Source organism: Bacillus rossius (assembly GCF_032445375.1).
Source record: "Bacillus rossius redtenbacheri isolate Brsri chromosome 4 unlocalized genomic scaffold, Brsri_v3 Brsri_v3_scf4_1, whole genome shotgun sequence".
Lineage (NCBI taxonomy): Eukaryota > Metazoa > Arthropoda > Insecta > Phasmatodea > Bacillidae > Bacillus > Bacillus rossius.
In genome coordinates this window covers 24,933,951-24,958,445 of record NW_026962010.1, presented here as the reverse complement: position 1 = coordinate 24,958,445, position 24,495 = coordinate 24,933,951, and the positions used below count along the sequence as shown (strand labels likewise).

The 24,495-nt window shown below is 38.1% G+C and overlaps 1 protein-coding gene across 2 annotated transcripts in view; it reads right to left on the bottom strand.

Moving 5' to 3' along the window:
• Positions 1 to 21,984, bottom strand: part of LOC134541654 (sorting nexin-2) — a 105,554-nt gene extending 83,570 nt beyond the window's left edge. The window contains exons 1-2 of one of the 2 annotated variants that reach the window (XM_063385242.1): positions 21,524 to 21,984; positions 16,792 to 16,869 (exon numbers count right to left, since the gene is read on the bottom strand). In XM_063385242.1, coding sequence (XP_063241312.1) covers positions 16,792 to 16,869; positions 21,524 to 21,619 — 174 coding nt within the window. In that variant the 5' untranslated portion in view covers positions 21,620 to 21,984. The remainder of the gene's footprint in view (positions 1 to 16,791; positions 16,870 to 21,523) is intronic. The other variant, XM_063385244.1, reaches the window with a different exon arrangement.
• Positions 21,985 to 24,495: the final 2,511 nt, after the last annotated feature.

The following is a 24,495-nucleotide window of genomic DNA, read 5'->3' as shown; positions in this document are numbered from 1 at the left end:
ATATATTGCATAAACACCAGAGAATTTGACTAACTGTATTATGAATACTTAAAGAATTATTGTCTTACAAATATAATGTAAAACTTACATGAAAAGTGATGAATATCTTGAAATAAGATTGAAATCCAAACAACAGCTCTTGCAACCTGCTGACATCGTCCGGGCCTGCGGCCCCTTTAAGTCCGATATGCCACCGCCCAAACACCATCCACCCTCCATTCAAACCTCCTGCCTACCCGTGCGTACGTGTGCGTGCGTGTGTGTTCGCCCGGCAAGAGGGTGCTGTCAAGCCAGTGCACCGCACCCCTAAAAACATAAGTATATATAATTGTGTTGTTTGTTTTTATATTCCCTAAGTGCAACGTGACGGCAGATCGGCCGGGAGGGTTTTATGTACTTTTATTTTTAAACAATGTATTAAAATATCATAGCGTTTCCGGACATTCCCGAGGAAACCCGAAGCCAGACAATAATTACGTTTCAATCTTAATAATTATTATTTGTATAATCTTTTCTCTTCATTCAAAAATTGTTACATAATTTTCAATGCATTCTTGTCATGTTAATTTAGTTTCCCGTGGCACGAATTTGCTAATATCTTAACGGCAATTGTTTCGGCGGGAGGACGCCATGTTAGTCGAGCGAGCCATGACCTCACCCCAGTCTTCCGCCATCAACGACCGAGAGCAGACGCATCAGCACTCCGGGGACCTCACCGCTTGTATTCTCTGCCAATTAATTCTGTTAACTTTAATTTCGTCTCAATCACTTTCTTTTAGTCCTCAGAGCTACTCTCAGTCGGGGGGCTGTTTCATTAATTAGTTTACGACCAGTCTCGGTCTTTTTCCTCGTATTACGTAATTTAACATGTGAAAATCCAAGATGGAATTGAACCTGGAATTGATTTTAGAGGGAAACAGCCATCTGTTAACAAAATAGATGAAGCTCGTTTAAAAATAGTATGCAATCACATTGAGAACTTCCCTGCCTACCAGTCACATTATACAAGGGCTCACAACCCTAACAGAAAGTACCTGTCAGAGTATTTAAATATTAGGTTAATATACAACCTATACAAAGAGCACTGTGCCAATATCAATACAAGCCCAGTATCTGAATCCAAGTATCAACATATTTTTAATTTTGAATACAATTTACATTTTCATTCACCGCATAAAGATACGTGTGCAAAATGTGGTGATTTTCAAATGAAAATTGACTCTTGTGAAAACCCAAAAAAAAAAAAAAAAACAAGAACTTGAAACTAGCAAAGAGTTGCATTTTCGTAAGGCCGAACTTGCTAGACAAAAACTTGACCAAGCTAAGGAAGATAGCAAAAAAGATGATATAAAAGTTTATGCTTTAACTTTTGATCTTCAAAAAGCTCTTCCTTTTCCCACACTGACATGTTTTGTTGCGTATTATAAAAGGAACATGTACGTTTATAATGTAGGATGTCATGAGCTGTCTAGTGGTTTAGCTTACATGTACACTTGGGACAAAACAGTAGCCTCCCGTGGTTCACAAGAAGTAGCATCTTGTGTACTTGAACACTTGCGTAACAGAGTTACTGACAATACTGATCATGTAATTATGTTTAGCGACAGTTGTGAAGGACAGAACCGTAACATCAAATTCGCACTGGCGTGCATGCATTTCCTCCAAAAAGACAGCACATGCATTAAAACAATTGACAACAAGTTCATGACAAGCGGCCATTCGTTCTTACCAAACGATGCTGATTTCAGATTCATTGAAATGTTTTCCAAAGGTAAAATTAAGAATGTGCCTCAAGACTGGTATGATATAGTAAAATCTAAATGTAAAAAGCCCAATTGCCTTAAAGTAGTGGAGCAGAAGGATATTCTATCAACGGCTAATTTGGAAAAAGTCATCACAAGAAGAAGAAAAAACACATTAGGTCATAAAGTCTCATGGCTCAAAATACAGTGGCTGCGGTACTTAAAGGAAGAACAGTTCAAAATTCTCTATAAGGAAACCTTTAATGAAGATGTGTGTTTTGACACAATTGATGTCACTGCTGCAAAGAAAGGAAGAAGAATAGCACATCTTGGGAACATCCAGTTGGAACCTCTGTACTCTGGACGGCGACCACTGACATCAGTAAAGAAACAGGATATGTTAGTTCTGCTACCGTACATTCCACCTGTTAATCATGCTTTCTTTACCAGTCTGAATAATTGTGATACAGACAGTAACATAACAGCTGCTGAGGACAATCCTATTATACAGGCAATCAGTCAGAATCTGATGATGAATGAGGTGTCTAAATAGCCATATCTTTTAACAGACTTTTTACTGTTTTACCTCATCAAAATCCTAAAAAAATTATTGCATTTCTTTTGTAAATTGTAAGTATAATACATAAGAAGTAAATTGTAATAAATCAAGTCGCCCCACTCAGCATTTTAATTTTTTTAATATGTTGTTATCCATTAGTCAAAGGAAAAGTGGTCTATATCATAATTAGGACATTAAAGTAACAAAATTGGTTAGAAAAAAGGTTGTAGTTAACTATTTAATACTTTTGGAAACAAAGTAACAAATTATGGTTAAAAAAGGTTGTATTTAATAGTTAGCTTCACCCTTTTCCAACCTTAATTTGTTTAAGTATTGGTTTATTTACGGCCCTCCGATTTACAATATTAGTCCTAGTAATACTATGTTTCTTAAAAATGAATAATATTGACTTACACCACTTTTCCTCTCATAGGCTCATTTGGCTCTGTGTGATTAGAGCAATGTTGACTGTTGTAGTTAAGTATGATGTAACAATTACAGCTCTGACCAACAGCAATATCACGACAGGCGTTACCATTTGCAGAGATGGCCGATATGTTATTGTACGGGCAGCCAAAAATAAATGCAGCAGGATTTACCAAGAGCACTTTCAAGACGTGCACTGAATAGAAAGACCTTCATACAGCTTAACTAGCCACAGCCAGCACTGGAAGTTTCACACCACGAAGGCTGATGGGACACCAAACTGTATACGGCCAACTATGTCTGCGAACAGCTTGTAGTCTTGTGTTAATATTGTAAGTGTATTATTTTGAAGGGTACAGTTTGGTGCTGATGCGAGACTGTAGTTGGCATATTCTAATGAAAACGTTCCAGGTACTTTAATTGATTTTAGGCCCTGTTACCTATTAAAGTAACTTGTGTATAGGAATTTCACTAGCCTTTTTCTTGAATGTTATAGTTCTAGCCTAAAATGGAAACGGGTGATATGAGGGCAGCCCTCATTTTCTTCAACCCATTAAAAAAGACAAATCACTCTCATAAAAAAAGGGCTACTAACTATAACGAATTGAATATATCTGCTTTTTCCCTGAATTGCCAAAGTTTATGAAACTTGTAGAAAAGAAATTAGTAAAATGAAAAACATTAATTAAATTTTTGTCAATCTTCAGAGTACCAGCCAGGCTGTGCCTTCAAACTCTGCAACAGATTCAGATGTGTTCTTTCCTTCACAAGCTTTGCAAGCTCTCAATAGTTCTCTTCAAGAAATAGGAGAATCTCCTGTTGACAGAAAGAAAGTGGGATACCAAAATATTCACCAGAAAAGGTGAGGAAAATAAGCACTGCGACCAAGTGAAAAATATTATTGAGTGCAGAAGATTACAACAGTGATACTGAATCCGGAGATGATAATTTTAAGAAACCTAAATTTTTTTTTCCAAAGTTGCACTAGTATAAATAAAAAGCTTATGATACTAACTCTTTTGCCCCTGGAAACTTGGAGTACTTAGAACAATGAGGGAGTTTAAAGCTTCATGTTACACGGTTTACCAAGCAAGAAAGCTTCTAAAAGAAAAGGGAATTTTATCAACTCCAAATCAAAGGCTTGGCCAAAGCCTCTCAACTGAGACAGTAAAAATAATGAGGTGCTTTTATGAAGGGGATGACGTGAGCATTGCTATGCCTGGAATGAATGAATGTGTTTTATTGAAATAGATTGTAATGAACAAAAGATTCACATGCCTAGATACTTGATACTCTAATCTAAATGAGGCATACTGCCTATTCAAAGATAAGTTTTCATACCTTAAAATTGGATTTTTAAATTTGCTGAGTTACTGCCAATAAACTGCATCATAGCTGGTCAGAGTGGTACACATTCTGTATGTGTGTGTAACACTCATCAGAACCTAAAACTGATAATTGAAAACTCCAGAATTCCTTCACTTACAAATGGATGAATAAAAACCTACAAGCACTGTCTAGTAAAAATGATGTGCAGCCCAGGAACTATTGACTGTTATTTTGGTGACTGTGAATGGTGCCCTGGAACTGTAGTTCTCAAACAGCAAGGAGAAGAAATCATTTGAAGAGAACATAATTTTAACTGCCACTTTTCACCAGTGGGTTTCTGTAGACAGGTGCAGCTTAGAAACTATACAGAAAACTGTCTCAGAGTTTGTCAATTCATTTTGTGATTAAGTCTCAGTTTTGCTACATGTTGATTTCATTGCAAAGCAACAAAATAGATTCATGAATTACATAAAAGAAAATTTGTCACATTCATAGTAGTCTGTGGTTTTTGACTTCTCAGAGAATTATTCATTTTCAGTTCAAGATGAAGCCCAGGGATATAGATTGACAAATGACCAAGCAACTGTGCATCCATTTGTGGTGTATTACAAGGATTCTCAATGGAAAATCTAACACCTGAGCTTTGTTGTGAATTCTGACTGTTTTGAACACAACACTGTTGCTGTTTACCTGTTTCAGAAAAAACTTTAAAACTTTATGAAGCAGAGATTAAAGAGAAGATCACATAAATATATTCTATTTTTCAGATAGGTCTGGTGCACCGTATAAAATCAAGAAGAACGTTCTGAACTTGTGCCACCACAAGAAAGACTTTCTTATTGATGCAGAATGGCATTTTTCAGCAACAGCACCTGGTAAAAGGGTCATGTGATGGTATTGGAGACAATACCAAGAGATTGGCAGAACTTGCAAGTCTTCAAAATCCATATGAAGAACAGATAGGCCCTAACAACCCCAAGAAGACTATGATTGGGCAAAAGAAAACATTCTGGGTATTAATTTTACCTTTGCTACACAAGAAAAGTGAATTGCAACAGAATAATTCTTGACAAATAGGTTCAGGTCTTTACGTAGGTACCATTCCTGGTACCATGAAACTACATGATTTTATGCCAGAAAAAGGGTAAAATGAAAGTTTTAGCAAAATCTTTTTCTTTTGTTGAAACCTGCGTTCAGTGTCCTATAATAAAAAGACATACTGGTTCTAAGTGAGGTATATGGTTACGTAGTAGCAGTTTACAGCAACAGATTGTAGCTGGCCAATGTTTTGTCAAAAGTCGAAAAGGCAGATGAATTCCAAACAAATTTTTACACCCTGCAGGACCATCTCCATCATTTTCTTATCTCACAGCATCTGACATTCTCTGGATTTCATCAGCAGACATCCGGTGCAAGGTTCACCCAGTTACTCTGTTGCGTGTGCTCCGCACACGCACATCAAGATAAGTCGCGCGGTGCCTAACCGCGCGCCGATGCAACCCGCACAAGGCAAGTGTTCGCACGCTGCGCGCGCGAGTTCGGAGCCGCTCGGGAGCCCTCGGGGAGGCTCGTTTTGGCGAGCTTGCCAACCGGACATCGCCGCAGGCGCCGGTTCCGGTTGCCCCGACCGAGAACATTCTGCCATGTTTGATACGAGCAGTTCGCAGAGTATAAAAGGGGGCCCATATTGCGGTGAAGGAGGAGACTCGTCGCAACCGCCAGCGACACCAGCCGGAGTCCCTGCTGGCCTTGGCTGCGGAAGGAAGATACACCGTCAACACGTCTCGCCGGCCTGCCGTCACGCTGCCCGTTGGAAGAAGCTACCACTTGGTAATGTACTGTTTCGTCGTAGACACTTATAAACAGAGTGGGTAGAAAACTTAGACTGAGAAGAGGGGCAGTGGTGACGGAGGCAAGGCTTGGAGACGGCGGTGTGAGCTGTGAGTCCCGAGGAAAGACTTGACTACCGACTAGACATACAGCACTTAGGTGCGAAACCTGGCAGTGAAACCCGAAGAATAAACCCAGTGCCCACACCGACAAGCATTTCTGGCGCTAAGATAGTTTGCGCAGATAGTCACTGGTAATCCATGCATCGAGTTGCCCGCAGAAATACGTGTCGACAAGAGTCGACGAGCTGTTAGAGTAATTATTAGAGGTCTGCGTACCTACGTAAATACATGCTATATGTATTAGTCATCTTGTGTACAAATAGTATTATTTTAGTTACTGATGTTTGGTAACTTGTTCATTGACAGAGGTCAACAATATATTTTCTTTTACAGTCTGGGAATTTATGTAAATTGTAACTTAGCTTTTCTTTGACGGTGTACCCAGCGCCAAGCGGCGTGCCAAGTATGAGAGCACGGGCAATTGTAAAGTTGATGTGTTAAGCTGCATTCATGTGTCTCATAATTGTTAAATGTTTCTGTTCGCAGACTTTCTAATCAGAGCCACGCCGCAAATAGGAACTGTTTATGTTTTCGTCATTAATGTTGTAATGAATAATTTCTTGTATGATCAGTAATAAATGTATTCAGTTGTAATAACTTTCAATGACTTTTCGCCACACTCTGTTCCCTTCCTACTCCTTGTTCCCCTCGTGTGTTTAACACGAGAGGCTACAACTCCAACAGGCTGAACATACAATCTTTCTGACAGCGAAGCAGAGAAAGCCACTCAGATTTTTCAACGATTCAAGGCAAAATGAACACACTTCAATACAGAAACTGATGTTAGCTTACTTTTATCAGTAATGTAAGTACTACCTGTAGATCTGGTTAGCAGCAAACATTGGTACTATTAAATACCTACTGTTAACATATACCATAGATTTATGCCTCGTATCTCATGAACTCATTATGAACCCAAAATGACTTAATATATAAAATAAAAATAGTGCAACCAATTTTGAAAATTGTCACTTTTTGAGAAAACTATAATTAGAGATTTCAATAATATTTTTATTGTATTTTTTAATGAAGCAACCCCTATAAAGTTTTTGACTTTCTAATATATACCGTTACCAAATGACAAATATTTTTGTAGATCATAAACATGCTAAATGTGTGTTCTTTTGCATATTTTGTAAATTAATTTTTAAAAAATCTAAAAACAAATAATTAATTCTTCATTTACTTCATGTACATAAGCTGTAAACCAAAAATCATTGAAATCTAAGAGGGTCAGGTTTAACTGAAATTAAAACTGGTGCCGATTTGACATGGAATGACCCGGATAGTAATGATAGTACACAGCGAGTGACTGGGAATTAAGTGCAACCAAGCGTTTGTTTAGACACTGTCAGCAAGCCCAGGTTTCAAAGCAAGTGCCCGGCAGTTAGGGCTGAATCAGGACACAGACTGGGGCACCGGATTATTAGTTTCACACGTACAGCAGCTTGTTACCATTAAACAAAGGTGTTAGAACAGCTGGATAACACGGGGAGATGTGTTACATGAGCTTTCCTTAGCAAACTTGTTTCACAGGTTTTAGACCCAATACAGGTGAGTGACAGAATTCCAAGCACAGTATAGCAACATCATTAACGAAATAGGTTCAGAAAGTTCACTCTGGGAGGACGTACCTAAACATAGACACAAAACAGTAATGACAACCAGTAAAGGTATTTTTAGAGTCCCAGATACCTATATGTACATTCAAGGGCACTGCATTCGAACGAAGAAGTGTTTCTTCACAACTATGACACATTTGGGAAAATTAATGGATGGACATACCAGGACCAACAACTGCGGTTAGGCCTATACTTACGAGGTACAGCCCTTGCCAGTGGAACAGAAGCCAAACAGGAAGTGGTAACAGACGGTAGAAAGATTAAAAGCCTTGTCTACGCCGCCAGACCAAAGTAATAAACGTAGACAATAATTGTCATCTTGAAGACAATAGACAGACAAGAGAAGTATTCAGCATGTTTAAAATATTGTATACCTAGCAAACTGCTATAAAGCAAACATGAAGGAAGAAGAAATTTGAGATATTTTGTGGAATTCGTTATTACCATCTGTCAGACAAACTGATCTTGCAAGACATTCTTACATTATATGACATGAAGGCATGATTGAGAAAAATAAAGGTGGGAAACAGCAAATACAAAGTCAATATCTAACACACAGCTCAACTACGGAGTTCTTAGAAAAATATAAGTCACCTGAAAGAAAACTATGTAATCTAACAATCGACAAAGTCAGAAACGGAACACACAGCGAGACACCCACAAAAATGTCACATTGCATGCCTGCGGAGGAAAAAAGAAAGAGGTAGAACATTAAGAAAAGGCAGGTCCATATACAGAAGCACACTGCCCCAGTATGCTTGTAATACCAGTTGCACATAATGTCAACATATACTATACAAAACAGTGCATTACAGGCACTCAGCGAGACAACAGGGTAACGAGTTTCACAGAAGAGAAGTGCACAATTTAAAATGAAGCGGAAAATAAACAAAGAATTGAAAGAAGATAAACATGAGACATTTGATGATCAAAAACGATACAAGGACAGACTATTGAGGAGTAGAAATGTAGATTATAGGAGCAAGAGCAGAGAAAGAAACTAGAAAAATAGGTAATACAGAAATAAGGGTAGGTCATATGAGCAATTCTCAAACGAGTACCGCAGGGTGTGAAAACAGCGATTTCCATGCTCCCAAAGCAAGACAAAATTAACGGAAAGTGATCACAAATGAAAAGGAGTTACGCCAAAATTAGCAGGCAAAATGCCATGCCAAACAAGAAATGTATTTTACTGTATAGGAATCAATATAAAGTAATGATGATAAAGGCACCCAAGAGAACAGAACATGAAAAGTCAGTATGTGAAATAACATTTTCAAGAACTCAAAAATCACAACAAAAGCAAAACTATGAACAAGAAACAGTAAGAATTCCAGAAGACAAGGAAAAAAAAGAAATTAATGGACAATCCCAAATGGAAAATAATATCAGACATGAAAAGAAACAAGTCACAACAAGAAGACGGAACATATTCAACAGAGAACAAAAAATTCACGCAGGTTGTGCAGGTAAAAGGACGCAGTGAATTCCAGAATACATGTGCAATGTGTTTTTATACACAGGACATATTTAGATCTATGCCCATTATTTCTCAATAAAGATTTAGAGTGGTGTACAAATAGGTTACAAAAGTTCAAGGAATTTGAATTTTTAAGTTTGCCTTACAACACAAACATCCGACGTCAAGGTGGAGAGAGCACAACATCCACAAGAAATGCCGCAGCGATTCTCATGACACGTCATACCAGACAAAAAGAGGTGATAACATGAGAAAGGGGAAGAGAATCAGCTGGCCACATGTGGGAAGATAAACATGGAACATGAACGCCCAAGGTTGCTGTCAAAATAAAGAGATGCAACTAAGATTGCACTTGGAAAAGACGGATAGTACACATAGTTGCATCGCACCCACTTTAGTCACGAACCTAATAATGGAACCACTTAAAGAAAATATTACACTTGTGGGAGCCACAGAATCACTTCCGACCTCAACACATAACGTGAAATTAACATTTAATATTTAACTTGATGTAAGTTTCTGGACATACGCCATTGCTAAGAACTTTTTCTGTTGAAGAAAAACTAATAAATAAAATAAATAAATAAAAATACTCAAAAAAAGACAAAAAACACACAAAACTGAGCAAACAATTGCTGTTGTCAACAAGGATATGAACACCACAAAATATTCCGAAACAGGAATATGGTCAGCAAACAAAGAAAAACAAAGAAAAATGTACTAAGAGAACGAAAAAATCCCCACAAATGATGACAACACAAAAATATTGAAACCCAAAATAATTCAGCACAACAGTTGAAGCGAGACAAAAAACATGACAAAACGAAAAGACAAACAAATACAATAGTATTACCTAAACAGAAACAAGCGACGTTTCGGGAACTGCTATCTGCTCCCGTCCTCAGGCAGAGACGCACATGGTACGGAAACACAGGTGCGACTGAGAAGGGGCTGGAAAATGAGGGTATTTATCAGAGAAAGGGCTACATCTTGCTCAGCCAATGACAGACGAGCTGTCTCCCCATTGGCTGTGCACCATGTAGTTAAAGCGGATTGGTTATGGTGGGTTGAGTATTGGCTATTGTTTTGTGCTGCAGGGATGTTTCTCTCTTTATCAAAGGGATCCACATATTTTTTAATTCAATGCTCTGCTGGCTGAAAATATTTTTATTGCTAATAATGAAGGCTCATTCTTTGATTTTCCTTTTTATTTTATCGGATTCCTGTATGAGTGGTGTGGAGTCTTCCCAGAGAATTTTGTGGCTATTTTCCCATGTATGTTCAGCAAGTCTGGATTTTAGGGTTTCACCCTTCTTGCAGTTGTTTTTGTGTTCTTTGATTCGGGTGGATAGAGCTCTGCCAGTTTCACCTATGTACATGTGGCCACATTCACAGGGGATTTGATACACACAGTTGTGAGTTTGTAATTTTTCTGTGGCTGGTTTCACCTTGGTAACAATACTTTTAATAGTAGATTTAGAACGGAATGCTGTTTGAAGTCCATATTTATTTCCTAGGCGTCTTATTTTTTCTGAAAGCCCTTGAACATATGGAATAACTAGGGTTCCTGCAGGTTTCTCAGTTTCTGTGGATTTGAGTGTTTTGTTGGATTTCAAATGCTGTTTGATGGTGTTGACAGGGTAACCATTGGCTATGAGTTCTTTTTTTATATGATTGTGTTCAACCGCAATAGATTTCTCATCGGAACAAATAATCTCAGCTCGGTTGGTTAGTGTGTGAATTATGCCAGTTTTTGTTGTTTTGGGATGGTTGGATGCAAAATTAAGGTATTGGCCTGTGTGCGTAGGTTTCCTGTATACTTTTGTTTCCAGGCTGTTGTTTTTTCTGCTGACTAGTACATCCAGGAAAGGAATGCTACCTTTGGTTTCTTTTTCATATGTGAATTTTATTGATGGCCTCAGAGAGTTGAGGTGGTTCACAAATTCCTCCAAAGTTTCAGGTCCATGTTGCCAGACAGTGAAGGTATCATCCACATAACGGAGCCAGATTTTAGGAGGGCTATTACTTTTGCTAAGTGCTTCTTGCTCAAAGTTTTCCATAAATATATTGGCCATAAATGGTGAAAGAGAAGAGCCCATTGCCATGCCATCGGTCTGTTTGTAGAAAATATCCTTGAACTGGAAATATGTTGTGGTGACACAGAGGGTAATCATTTCCATGATGGATGGGATTGGTATTATAGTTCTGTCCTTTAGGGTTGGATCAGCTTCCAATTTGGCCTTGACAATGCTGAGTGTTTCGGCTACTGGCACATTAGTGAAGAGGCTTTGGATATCAAAACTCACCAGGGTATCGTTGTTTTCTATTTTCAGTGTTTTGACTATAGAAATAAAATGATTAGAATCTTTGACAAATGTATCTATCTGTCCTGCTAGTGGCTCAACAATTTTCAGGAGATATTTTGATAGTTTCTGCACTTGACATAGTTTCATCTGTTGAGAGTGCAATATACAAACTTCCTGCCGCCAAACAAGATGAATTTCGTTGGAATGTACGTACAGCAATCACTTCAGCTGGTCCACCTAAACCGAATTTGCCGCCTGATAAACTCAAGGCCATCAAAACTCTGAAATCCGACCATACCATTGTAATCCTCCCAGCCGATAAGGGTCGTGCTACAGTCATACTTGACAAACCAGACTATGAGCAAAAAATTACTGATTTGATCACCACAGATCAATATACAAAACTGGTAAAAGACCCCACAGCCAGCATTGAAAGAAAAGTGTACCAAACTCTAAAAAAACATCAGAATCATATCCCAGAAAAAACTAGATCAGAACTGACACCACACAGCAGTAAAGCACCCCACATTTACGGTCTTCCAAAGATTCATAAAACAGACATGCCTCTGCGCCCGATCATCAGTTGTTGTAATTCCCCATGCCAGAAACTATCAAAATATCTCCTGAAAATTGTTGAACCACTAGCAGGACAGACAGATACATTTGTCAAAGATTCTAATCATTTTATTTCTATAGTCAAAACACTGAAAATAGAAAACAACGATACCCTGGTGAGTTTTGATATCCAAAGCCTCTTCACTAATGTGCCAGTAGCCGAAACACTCAGCATTGTCAAGGCCAAATTGGAAGCTGATCCAACCCTAAAGGACAGAACTATAATACCAATCCCATCCATCATGGAAATGATTACCCTCTGTGTCACCACAACATATTTCCAGTTCAAGGATATTTTCTACAAACAGACCGATGGCATGGCAATGGGCTCTTCTCTTTCACCATTTATGGCCAATATATTTATGGAAAACTTTGAGCAAGAAGCACTTAGCAAAAGTAATAGCCCTCCTAAAATCTGGCTCCGTTATGTGGATGATACCTTCACTGTCTGGCAACATGGACCTGAAACTTTGGAGGAATTTGTGAACCACCTCAACTCTCTGAGGCCATCAATAAAATTCACATATGAAAAAGAAACCAAAGGTAGCATTCCTTTCCTGGATGTACTAGTCAGCAGAAAAAACAACAGCCTGGAAACAAAAGTATACAGGAAACCTACGCACACAGGCCAATACCTTAATTTTGCATCCAACCATCCCAAAACAACAAAAACTGGCATAATTCACACACTAACCAACCGAGCTGAGATTATTTGTTCTGATGAGAAATCTATTGCGGTTGAACACAATCATATAAAAAAAGAACTCATAGCCAATGGTTACCCTGTCAACACCATCAAACAGCATTTGAAATCCAACAAAACACTCAAATCCACAGAAACTGAGAAACCTGCAGGAACCCTAGTTATTCCATATGTTCAAGGGCTTTCAGAAAAAATAAGACGCCTAGGAAATAAATATGGACTTCAAACAGCATTCCGTTCTAAATCTACTATTAAAAGTATTGTTACCAAGGTGAAACCAGCCACAGAAAAATTACAAACTCACAACTGTGTGTATCAAATCCCCTGTGAATGTGGCCACATGTACATAGGTGAAACTGGCAGAGCTCTATCCACCCGAATCAAAGAACACAAAAACAACTGCAAGAAGGGTGAAACCCTAAAATCCAGACTTGCTGAACATACATGGGAAAATAGCCACAAAATTCTCTGGGAAGACTCCACACCACTCATACAGGAATCCGATAAAATAAAAAGGAAAATCAAAGAATCAGCCTTCATTATTAGCAATAAAAATATTTTCAGCCAGCAGAGCATTGAATTAAAAAATATGTGGATCCCTTTGATAAAGAGAGAAACATCCCTGCAGCACAAAACAATAGCCAATACTCAACCCACCATAACCAATCCGCTTTAACTACATGGTGCACAGCCAATGGGGAGACAGCTCGTCTGTCATTGGCTGAGCAAGATGTAGCCCTTTCTCTGATAAATACCCTCATTTTCCAGCCCCTTCTCAGTCGCACCTGTGTTTCCGTACCATGTGCGTCTCTGCCTGAGGACGGGAGCAGATAGCAGTTCCCGAAACGTCGCTTGTTTCTGTTTAGGTAATACTATTGTATTTGTTTGTCTTTTCGTTTTGTCATGTTTTTTGTCTCGCTTCAACTGTTGTGCTGAATTATTTTGGGTTTCAATATTTTTGTGTTGTCATCATTTGTGGGGATTTTTTCGTTCTCTTAGTACATTTTTCTTTGTTTTTCTTTGTTTGCTGACCATATTCCTGTTTCGGAATATTTTGTGGTGTTCATATCCTTGTTGACAACAGCAATTGTTTGCTTAGTTTTGTGTGTTTTTTGTCTTTTTTTGAGTATTTTTATTTATTTATTTTATTTATTAGTTTTTCTTCAACAGAAAAAGTTCTTAGCAATGGCGTATGTCCAAAAACTTACATCAAGTCATGCACTCCCATTGCACAAATCTTTTAAAGATAACATTTAATATTTAATATACAAGGACATTCATACATACATTTCTAGTTATGGAACACTTAAGTTTAGATATAATCCTTGGTTGTGGCTTTCTTAAGCAGTGCAATGTGGGCCCATTTATGAAGGAAGGCATAATTGTTAAGAAAACAGCAAAATCCCAGAAAATGTTTCCAATAGAGATTGTAAACCTACAAATGTATGCAGGTTTGATTGAAGAATGTATTTGAGGAGCACAAGAAATAGGACAGGTAGAACGAGCGAAGTCACCATACGAAGGCATCAATAAAAAGCTATCGCAGCAGGAACAAGTCAGGTTAAGACGGCTCATAAAAGAAAATGAAGGTCGCTTTGCATTCAAAATACAAGATATAACAGAAACTAAACATTATTGAATATCAAACAAAACCATACATAAGTGCGCCAAAAGTTAGATGCGTTAATAACAGGTGCAGAAAATCAAGGCAGCCAGCATTATTCAGTGGTCGGACAGTGGGTATACGGCACCATCATTAGTGATGCAGAAGAAATTTAACGGATTTTATCCTTTTAAATAACTAAGTGAACTAAATGTCAGCCTTCACCATGAACAGAAGATATACTGCAGGCATTACAGAATTCACTATACATCACATCACTGGACATATTTTCAGTATTTTACACTATACTCGTACGGAAGGACAGGTAGAAGTTAGCCTTAAATACTGACAAAATAAGGCTATATGTACTACTATAACAGGAGGCCAATGGGACTTTCAAACTCATCATGTTATTTTCAGGAGTTTATTGATATTTTATCAGGACCAAATGAGGTGACTTCATGATAACATATGCGAATGATAATTTTGTAATGGGGAACACGTTTGATGAACACCTATAAAATTTGCATGATGTATTCAACACACTAAGGCAGTTTCAAGTAAAAATCAATTTGCGCAGGATGAAATAAAAATATTGGGACATTGTAAAACACCTTAAGGAATAAAACCTGATACGGACAAAGTGGAAGCTCTAAGGCATATGACAACCCAAAAACATTAAGCAGTAGTGGTCATTTCTGGGCAGGACTGCGAATTTGAGGCAGTACATAAAAAACTATGCAACTGTAGCAGAACCACTAATAGAACTTTCAAAAAAGCAAATGAACCTTTAATTGGGGGTAAATCAGCAAACTGCTTTCTAAAAGTTAAGACTGGCAATTTTGGATGAACTAGTGTTAGAAAAAATGGTTAAAACCAAAGAAATTATTTTAGCATCAGACACATCGCAAACAGAGATAGGAGCGACTAATGCAAAAAGATGAACCCGGAAAATGCCGCATTTTAGCATTTGCATCAAAGAAACTGACCCATTGAAACTTGCTGGTCAACAACAGAACAAGAACTAGATGCAATAAAATACTTGTGCCACGTATTTAAGCAATTGCTATATGACAGACATTTTACTATTGAGATACATAAGAAGCATGATGGAACATAATATGAAAATACAAAATTTTGCCACATCAGCTGCAGCATTTAATTTCAAAGCAAAAATAGTGAACTGCATGAATAATAAATCCAGACACTATCACGTTTGCCAACGACAGACGAACAGTATATAGACGTGGGAAATAAGAGTATATAGTAAGAGCAGGCTATGGTCAATCTAAATCAATTTTTCATTCTTTTGCAGATGCATTATTTCTGAAAGAAAACTAAGTGAAATACTAACCACTACTGCTAAATATATTCACAGAATATGGAATGACTACAAAACATTTTATGAAAATCTAGATAACCCCACCTTCAACAAAGAAAGTTCTACAAACAGACATGTAAGGACAGTGAATTAACAGAGCCTATCCTATACTACAGACAGCCATGGAAATTTATCAGACCCATATCATAATCAACCACATCAAGTCAGTGTTCACTGCGATTCACTCGTGTTACCAACCGCGGGGGAAGAAAGAGAACACTTGCAGCGCGGCCGGACGTGAAAACATCTACAGGAGACCCGGGTTCGCCGTGGCGGTACCATCGCTACATACTAAAATGACCCATGTTTTCAGGGTAGAAATCCACGATGCTCCTAACCCATAACTTTTCTACTGGCATCCCCCTGACCCACATGTGTCACACAGGATCAAGATTTCGGCTGAGGATAGCCACCTTATTCGACCACGGGGAGAGTGTTATGCCTTGCTGAGCTGTCAGCAGCAATAGCAGCAACAGCAGCAACAGCGTCGTCAGCGTAAAACAGTGGGACAGCGCTTCGTCGTGAGGTCGGCCACCGTTGTGAAAGAGGGAGAGGAACGAGGATTGTCAACACTGCCGCGGACCCGAGGTTTCAAATACGGCAGTATGAACTGTTACGTACAACCTCAGTAGGCTGGGTTGTGATGCAGAAGACATAATATGGTAACAGACTGCAACAGGTTGCCTTCTTCGAAATCTGCCTAACTTAACTACCAAACAGAGCATAACAATGTAATGCTTATCTTTCAAACTAACTGTTTTTAACTTTAGTGCATCAAGTTTCATAAATTATGATGTAAGGAAAAAACAGAACGCATGCAATTTTAGTATAAGTTATCAGAAAAATTGTGGTGTTATGTCCAAATTTATATTTATAACTTAAAAAAAATGCCATTCCAACTCTAAGGGAATTTGGAAAAGTAGTTTATTTGCATGATTATGTACTCATAGTTAGCAAAATCAATAACCTATGTTACATTTACAAGATTATATACTTTTCACTAAAATGTAATCTAGAAACAGTCCAATGATAAACAAACATGAAAACACTTTAATGTTGGAAACTTCACCTACGTGAGACAGCTGGAGTTTAGGGCCTCCACTGGGTCCGTTGAAGAGTCCATGTTCGTCCTCATCCAAACGGCCAACATCCTACAACATCAAAGAATAACAATTTCTGGAACTCTGAGATACCAATCTGCCGACAAATGTAAATCAAGGTTAAAAATAAAAGACCAGTAGCCCTTACCGGGAATCATATCAAACAGACATACGTACTTAGTATTAAGCGCGAAATAGAGAAAATAGTTGTAGAATGATATGTTTCAACTCACACATCTCGTTAAAAATGGGATATGTATGTGGCAGACATGAAGTGTCTTAAATATCCAAAGGCCTAACAGTTACGCTCGGTCTACAATGACATTTGCAGAGGAAGTCTAGATTGTAACAAGAGTCTTCAGGTCAGTTTGTATGGTCAGAGACTACAATTACCTAAATTACATACAAAATATTAGTAGTTCTGATTTATTTAGTGCCCACATGTGCTTTAATACCTTTGAAAAGAACTTTTTTGTTTTTTCCGGTTCAATAATTGCTATTTTGAATTAATTTTTTTAAAACAAAGATTTACAAACCAAGTAGTTAATAGGTACCTATTCTTTCACAACTGTTTATGACCTGCAAACAGTCACTACGAACGAACAGGTACTTGAAAAATAATAATTTTTTTGCAGCCAGTGAATGTCAGAGAGCTGCCATTCTTAGTGTATAAAATTCAAAAAACAATGTAACAAGACACATTTAGTGAAGAAATGTTATATTTTGAATTTGAAGTGTCCCAGTGGTGGTAAATGTTAATGTAACAGCTTATTATACAGGCGGGTAAAAAATTTAAATAAATTTATCTGTATCGCTGTTGTACAACAATATACAGGAATATTGACCTACTAGTATTACTAACCTTCGATAATTTGCAGAATTATGCCCTTGTCAAAATAGAAACAACTCATTGTGCTACGTTTAGGTCTTATTGCAGCTGGTAAACTTAAATACATAACCAAATTCTGAGGTGCACTCATGTTCCTTGTTATCGTAATTTAGCAGGATTAAGGAACAAATAAATATCAACTCTACGACTTAAGTTTAAATCGTTAATGCCAACAAATAGCCTATCCAAAAATGTGCTTTAATAAATAACGGTTTACTTACTTCAAGAAATTTGTTGAGACAAGTATTTTGAAAACACCTAGGCACATTCTACCTACAAAGTTTAAAGAATTCAGATTCAATAGTGAGAGTATAGGAACTAACGTGTCCTACTTTCATCAAATGGTGGCAGGACAGCTGGCCGGCCACAGGCTGGAAGCACTTGAGGATGACAACTCATCAAGTCTACTTAGTCATCCATGCCACATAGGCAAGTCTGACCTTCCCAGCTTCTCCATGCCTAAAGACGTGGCATATTTGGGTAACTGCGCCCATAAATGAGAAGGTTCCGGGATATCGGAAAGGTGCAAGTCTAGATACATAATGAGGCAAAGAACTTCTTTCCTGGAAATCCTGAAAATAACTGATGGAACTTAGCAGTGAAGCTCAACTACAGTATTTCCATGTTATTTCTCAACTACGCTTTGTTACATGGCTGTGTAAATAAGATGATTCATGGACAAGTAACTAACGAATGTTACAGTAATTATATTGCACTGTTTTTATTACCCATGTTCAGTTATGTCTCTTCAGCACAACCAAATGATATCTGGTTAACACAAATGTCAGTCCATGTAATATTCATGTACCTAATAATTTGGTTTATTGAATGAGATTTAAATTATAATCTCCTGAAAACTAGTATTAACCAGTAGCCTATTATAAGGAGTTACCTTCCACCTCAGCATGATTCAACTGTATTATTTCATTACCTAAGAAACAATTATTTTCAATTAGCATGTTCATGAAAGGATAGGATTTCCACAATGTTCGAGAAACTATGTTCGCGTGATGTTTGAATGACAATGCTGAGTAGTTTTAAGTCTCTGTGATAGTGAGTAATTAAATGATTCTTCGTATTTTTTATTATTGGGGATTATTTCATTTCATTAGTACATAAAATTTCAAATATTGGATTGTCATAAATGTTTGCCGATTCTTAAAAAGTTACGAGAAAGGTTTGTTGGGTCAGTTACGTTAAAAAAGTATATAGGTACTGCAAAATGAATATGTACAAATAATTATAAAAATATGTTGGGAAGTAAAAAAAAATCAATTTTAAGATTTTTTCTTACTACTTTAGGTTAGGTCATCTACGTTAATTATAGGTACTAAGTATAAATAACTTATTATATATAAACATATTTTAAATCTAGCTGACCTAACCAACATTCACTTTGTTTGCCTTATTTTCCTGACAGTTTCCTGACTCAATGAGTCACGCCAGGTGTTTAGACTGGACCCACAACTTTCGTCAAATGTGCTAGCCATAACCACCTATAACTAAGGTTACAGTTCTTTCATTATTTTAAGATAATTTACACCTGCAATTAGGCTTTCCACTACTTCACTCTCCCATTTCCAAAAGATTTCTTTACACCTCTCATTTCCAATCAGGGTTGGAAAAAAAAGCTATTTAAAAACTATAATTAACCAGTTTTTATAAAAAACCAACAACCGTAAATTATAACTAGCTAAATACTCCTCTAAAATAAATTACTTAAACTGTAATAAAAACTGAAAAACAAGTAAATAAATAAATGTCACTCTAAAAAAACTATTTTCTAGGAAATCCACGACTACTGCAAATCCCCAGTCTGTGAGAAACACCCATTTCATGGAGTCCTCCTCCTGTGGTTTAGTCCCTGTCAAGATGTGCAGATTTGCTGGACTTCAGTTCCTTGATGTTATAACTTTCCTGGTTCAACATGAGTGGCAGAAATCAGGATGCTCTATGGTTTATATTTGAACATGCTGAGAACCAAAATAACTTACCGGTATGTAATAAAAAGACCTGGTTTAAAAAGAAAAAAACTGGTTGTTTGGTTTTTTTTTCAACCCTGAACAAACAGGTTATAATACTAGGTCCAGACTACCGGTGCCCCACCCCAGAAGTCAATCATGGGTCCACCCCTGCCCATCACCCATCTCACTGCCCATCGCTATCCTTTAGCTGTTATGCCCCGTCTACATGTAAAGTTTTGTCTTCAGTCTTGCATGACCATGACAGTATTGACACACAAAACATTTTGAGTGAACAGCACGTTGCATGAACTAAATGAGGTTTAACAAACTCTGGAAAGCCTGATGGGATGGAGCTTTGTGTACAAGCAAGACGGCAGACCAGGTGGTGCATGTAGACGCACATCAGTATAATCAGTCAAACTTCGCTCCTCTACCAGTATGTTCACGGCAATGCTGAAGGTTTGAAGCGGTGTTTTTAGTGGCAAAAAAAAATGGCATCAGAATTTAGGGTTTGGTCCCACAGAAGTTTCACAGATATTATAGAGCTATACCAACAATTTCCTTCCCTTTGACATGGAAAATCAGAAGTGCTGTAACAGAAACCAGTAAAACCAAGCCTACACCACTTTGGTTTATCAAGTGCCAAGAAGTAGATCATGAAGTAACTGAAGAGTCCGTTACTAAAAAGATTAATTCTTTCAGAACAATGTATCTTATACACTTATACTTCATATCCCTTGTGTCTCTCCCATAATAGGAAAAAGGTCCTCTTTATAGGCACAAAACGCTACTACCTAACATCTAGTCCCTCAATTCCTGCCTTCCTACCATACTCTGCTATCAAGCATCCCTCCGCTCTAACTTTATCCATTCTACTCATCTCTCTCACCACTTACTCATGCCTTTCCTTCTCAGCCCTCTGCCCCTTTTGGTAAAATTTCCATATCACATATCAAAGTTTATCCCTTGAACCTGATGGAACAATCCTGTGGTACATGATGCTCGCTGTTTTGATTTAACACATCAAAAGATCCTGGACATACCAAAAACTTGATACAATGCATTATGATAAGTTGAAAACAAAAGAATATTTTAAATTCTTTAATAAGCTTCATTTTTAAAATAGTAAGCACCATGTACCACAAGACCAATGTATAGAGGATCATGCCATTAAGATCAAGGGATAACCCAATGTGTGATACGGAACATTTCTATCTCCACCACTGAGACCCTGTAGTAGCAGATTTCCTCCATCTCACTACTGCCCAACCCTGCCTCCACTGGTCTTACCAGCACATCTAAATTACCATGTTCTAAACATCCTTTACCCTGCAAAGGGTAGCATGCATAATGTGGTTGGTTCAGGGATTTGCCTGCCATGGCAGTAATTTATGCCATGAATAACACCCCTATCCTAACCCTAGACTATAACTAGTTAAGGTGGGCCTAGGTAAACCCTGCATTGACAAAGGGAAAAACTTGGGCTCATTCATAAGGGGTTAAATATTGCACGCAATAAGCAGGCAGGTTCAGTACAGCCCCAATTATTCTATTCCCTTGTTCCCATCTCTTCCAGTCCCTTTACCTAGCCTATACCTTAGTTTCAGAATGGTTCCTCCTTCCCCTCCCCCACTTGACAGTTTGTACACGTTTAAAATCATTCGGATTTCACATTTTACTTAGGCCATTTTACCACGTTCCGTCACTCAACCGAGTAGCATTTACAATCGCAACCACCTTAGGGCAACGGTTCTTTCTAAAACAAACGTATTTACACGTTATCACACAGCCTTATAAAATCGTACTACGTGGTGATGGAAGTTCTTGAAAACCAAAGAAATAAAATAGTTACCTCCATTGCAGAAGAAAACAAGTCCTCAGTATCATCGTCCCGTTTATCAATATTAACATTATTAAACAACGGAGGCGGATCCATATTATCAGCCATATTCAACCAACAATTTCGTTGCACTTGAAGCTGTCAATAGAACTAAACCTCGTATGTTACAGCTCAGAGCAAATAGCAAAGCTAACCCTATCCGTCAGCTGTCGAGAATGTCAAAACGTCCAAAGGGGCCGCAACATCAACTACCAAAATTCCAAAAAAAAATTGATTTAGATGACACCACTATCAAAATGTAATGGCCATAATACTTTCATCGTTACAAAAAAAACATTTGAAAAACATAAAACAAAATATTACAAACATACATAAAAACATATAAATTAAACCTGTATGACTTATAAATTAAAAATAAATACACAGCTTTAAACCAAAACAAAAATCTTACAACATTTAAATACATATCAGTCACAGAGAAAATTTAAAAAATTTATTATAATGAAATGAAACCAAAGAGACATATAATAAATAAGTAATAACTTTCCTTAAATCATGTACTCACATTTCTGTTAAAGTTAGCACTTTTACTGACATCGAACAGAAACAAAAATCATGCGCATTCTGAAGTGTATGAATAATTTCATTTGGGAAAAAGAGTTTTGGGGGGGGGGGGGGACAAAAAGTTAGTATCTCTTTCCCGCTGGTTGCTTATATGTTCCTTCTTTTTGTTGGTGATAATTAGAGATTTTTTAGGATTTAGAAGAAGAGGGAGACATATATAACCCATCTACAGCCTGCCCCAAACAATTTTGGCAGAATCACCTCGCTCAGTCTGTCCTGGGCAATAAAGATTATCCACCACTGCCTGGTTGAGCTAACCAGGTCTGGGCTGATTATCATAGGAACATGGCAGTATCACCTCACCGTGTCTGACCTGGCCAAAAGAGTTTATATAAGCCAGGTCCAGACTGATTTACATATGTGATAGGCCTATAGGAATCTTGGCAGTACAACCTCGCCCAGTCTTACCTAGCCATGCAGAAGACAAACCCTCACAGTTCATCTAAGAAAAGTCTGGACTGATTATCTCATGTGTCACGAGCATAGGAACCTTTGTCGTTTCTCCTCACCCCCCATTGAACCTGGCCACAAGTTGTCATCCCTGGTCCTTGATTGTTCTAAGCCTTATTAGGTCTGATTAACATCTTTTGGCACGAGTATAGGTATTTTGGCAAAATCACATCACTCATTATGACCTGTACATGCAAAGGTAATTTTCATCCCTCTCCTAATATATCAGATCCAGGTAAAGGCTGATTTTCATTCGTAGAATGAGTATAGGAACTGTGCTGCCAATTAGTATTTTTGGCACAATTCTAAATTTGAATTTTTCGAAAAATAATTTTACCAGTCATTTTTTGCTGCTAACACTTAAACTTTTTCACCTCCTGCACACTCCCATTAAATCTTTGTCAGGCTAGTTCCCCAATTATTTCCCAGTGCTGTATCGGATTGTGCCTACCATCTAATGACCCAGCAGGTGCGCTCGCCTTATTCTAGCTTTGGTGCATGCCCGTTGCCTGTAATTCTCCGCCGAGCCGTGATCAAGACGGCTTGTGTCGGTGTTCACCCAGAGCATTGTTTTCTCATAGCCCTTGTGAGAGCCAGCCTTACGTGAGCGATATCAGGCACGTCGTCTTAATCACTTCCCCGGCACATCTCAAGCTTCTGCCGTGAGATTTTCCCACTGCCATTAGCAAATTCCCCCGTATTGAGGTTACGACACCAGTCTTAGAACGTACCGCCTCTGCCCTCTCTTGGCAGAGTTGCGAGTTATTTCCCCTGGGTGGTTGAATGCCCCCTAAACCCTGCCCCCTGGCACCTCACGCAACAAACAGTGACCCTTAGTTCATTTCCAAGCTACCAGAGTGCTGCACTAGTGCCCTCCATAAGCTCAATGCTTTAGCAGTTGCCTCGTGCGAGTCGATCTCTCCTTGTTTCGGACACCCCTCAGTAGGTCGCGCTTACATCGACCAATTCCACCAACTTCGAGTTATCGAAGCCAGTATCTCTCAACCACCCCATCGGAAATCTTCGGAACCTTTCGGTCCGAAAGCCTTCCCCCCCCCCCCCCTCCACCCGTAGGGGTAACAAGAGAAAAAGTTCACACTAAAATAGTAGGTATTGTGAAAAACATATGAAAATTTTAATTATATTTTTATGTCATGTATTATTGAAAATAAATACAGCTGCGTGCGATTACTGGGAGTACTCCATAACCTAAACTATAAACAAAGAAATATCACAAATAACAGTGAGACTAACTTTATCATGAATATAAAAAATTACCAAACCAAATTTCAAATTAAAACTTCTATTGGCTCCTCATAGTAAAAGTGAGATATTTGTTACTACAACAGCGAAGTGATAAGGTTAAATCAATAAAATAGTAAAAAATTACAAGTTACCTCCAAAATTATCTTGATGGAGCCTTAAAGAAACTTGATGAACATGGCTCTGAGACAACGAAGTATTTTATAAGACAGATACAATTAACCTACCTCTTAATTTAATAATTACTGAAATATTAAAATTCTGCAAGTCCATAACATCTAACACTTGTTATGATGCATCCTTTATCAAACTAGCTTGTATTAAATCAGTTTGACACGAAAACGAAAATGATACAAAGGTAAACCCCTCGGTTAAGCAGGTGATGACTCGTTGTCCACTCGCCTTAAAAATAATTAAAAGCGAGTGTCCACTCCAGGACCCCATTGCAGCAAGTCGTCTAGTAGTCATGGTGCCTGCCGTGAAGCACACTCCTCCCTAACGACGCTCAACATGGACTTCGGTGGCATGGACCAAATGTGGAACATCAAGTTTCGAAGATGAAATTCCCAGCTGGTCGAAAGTGCAGCCACTCCCCACTCTTTATGAATAGTCGGCACTCATGAACAGGCGCGTAGGAAGCAAATATT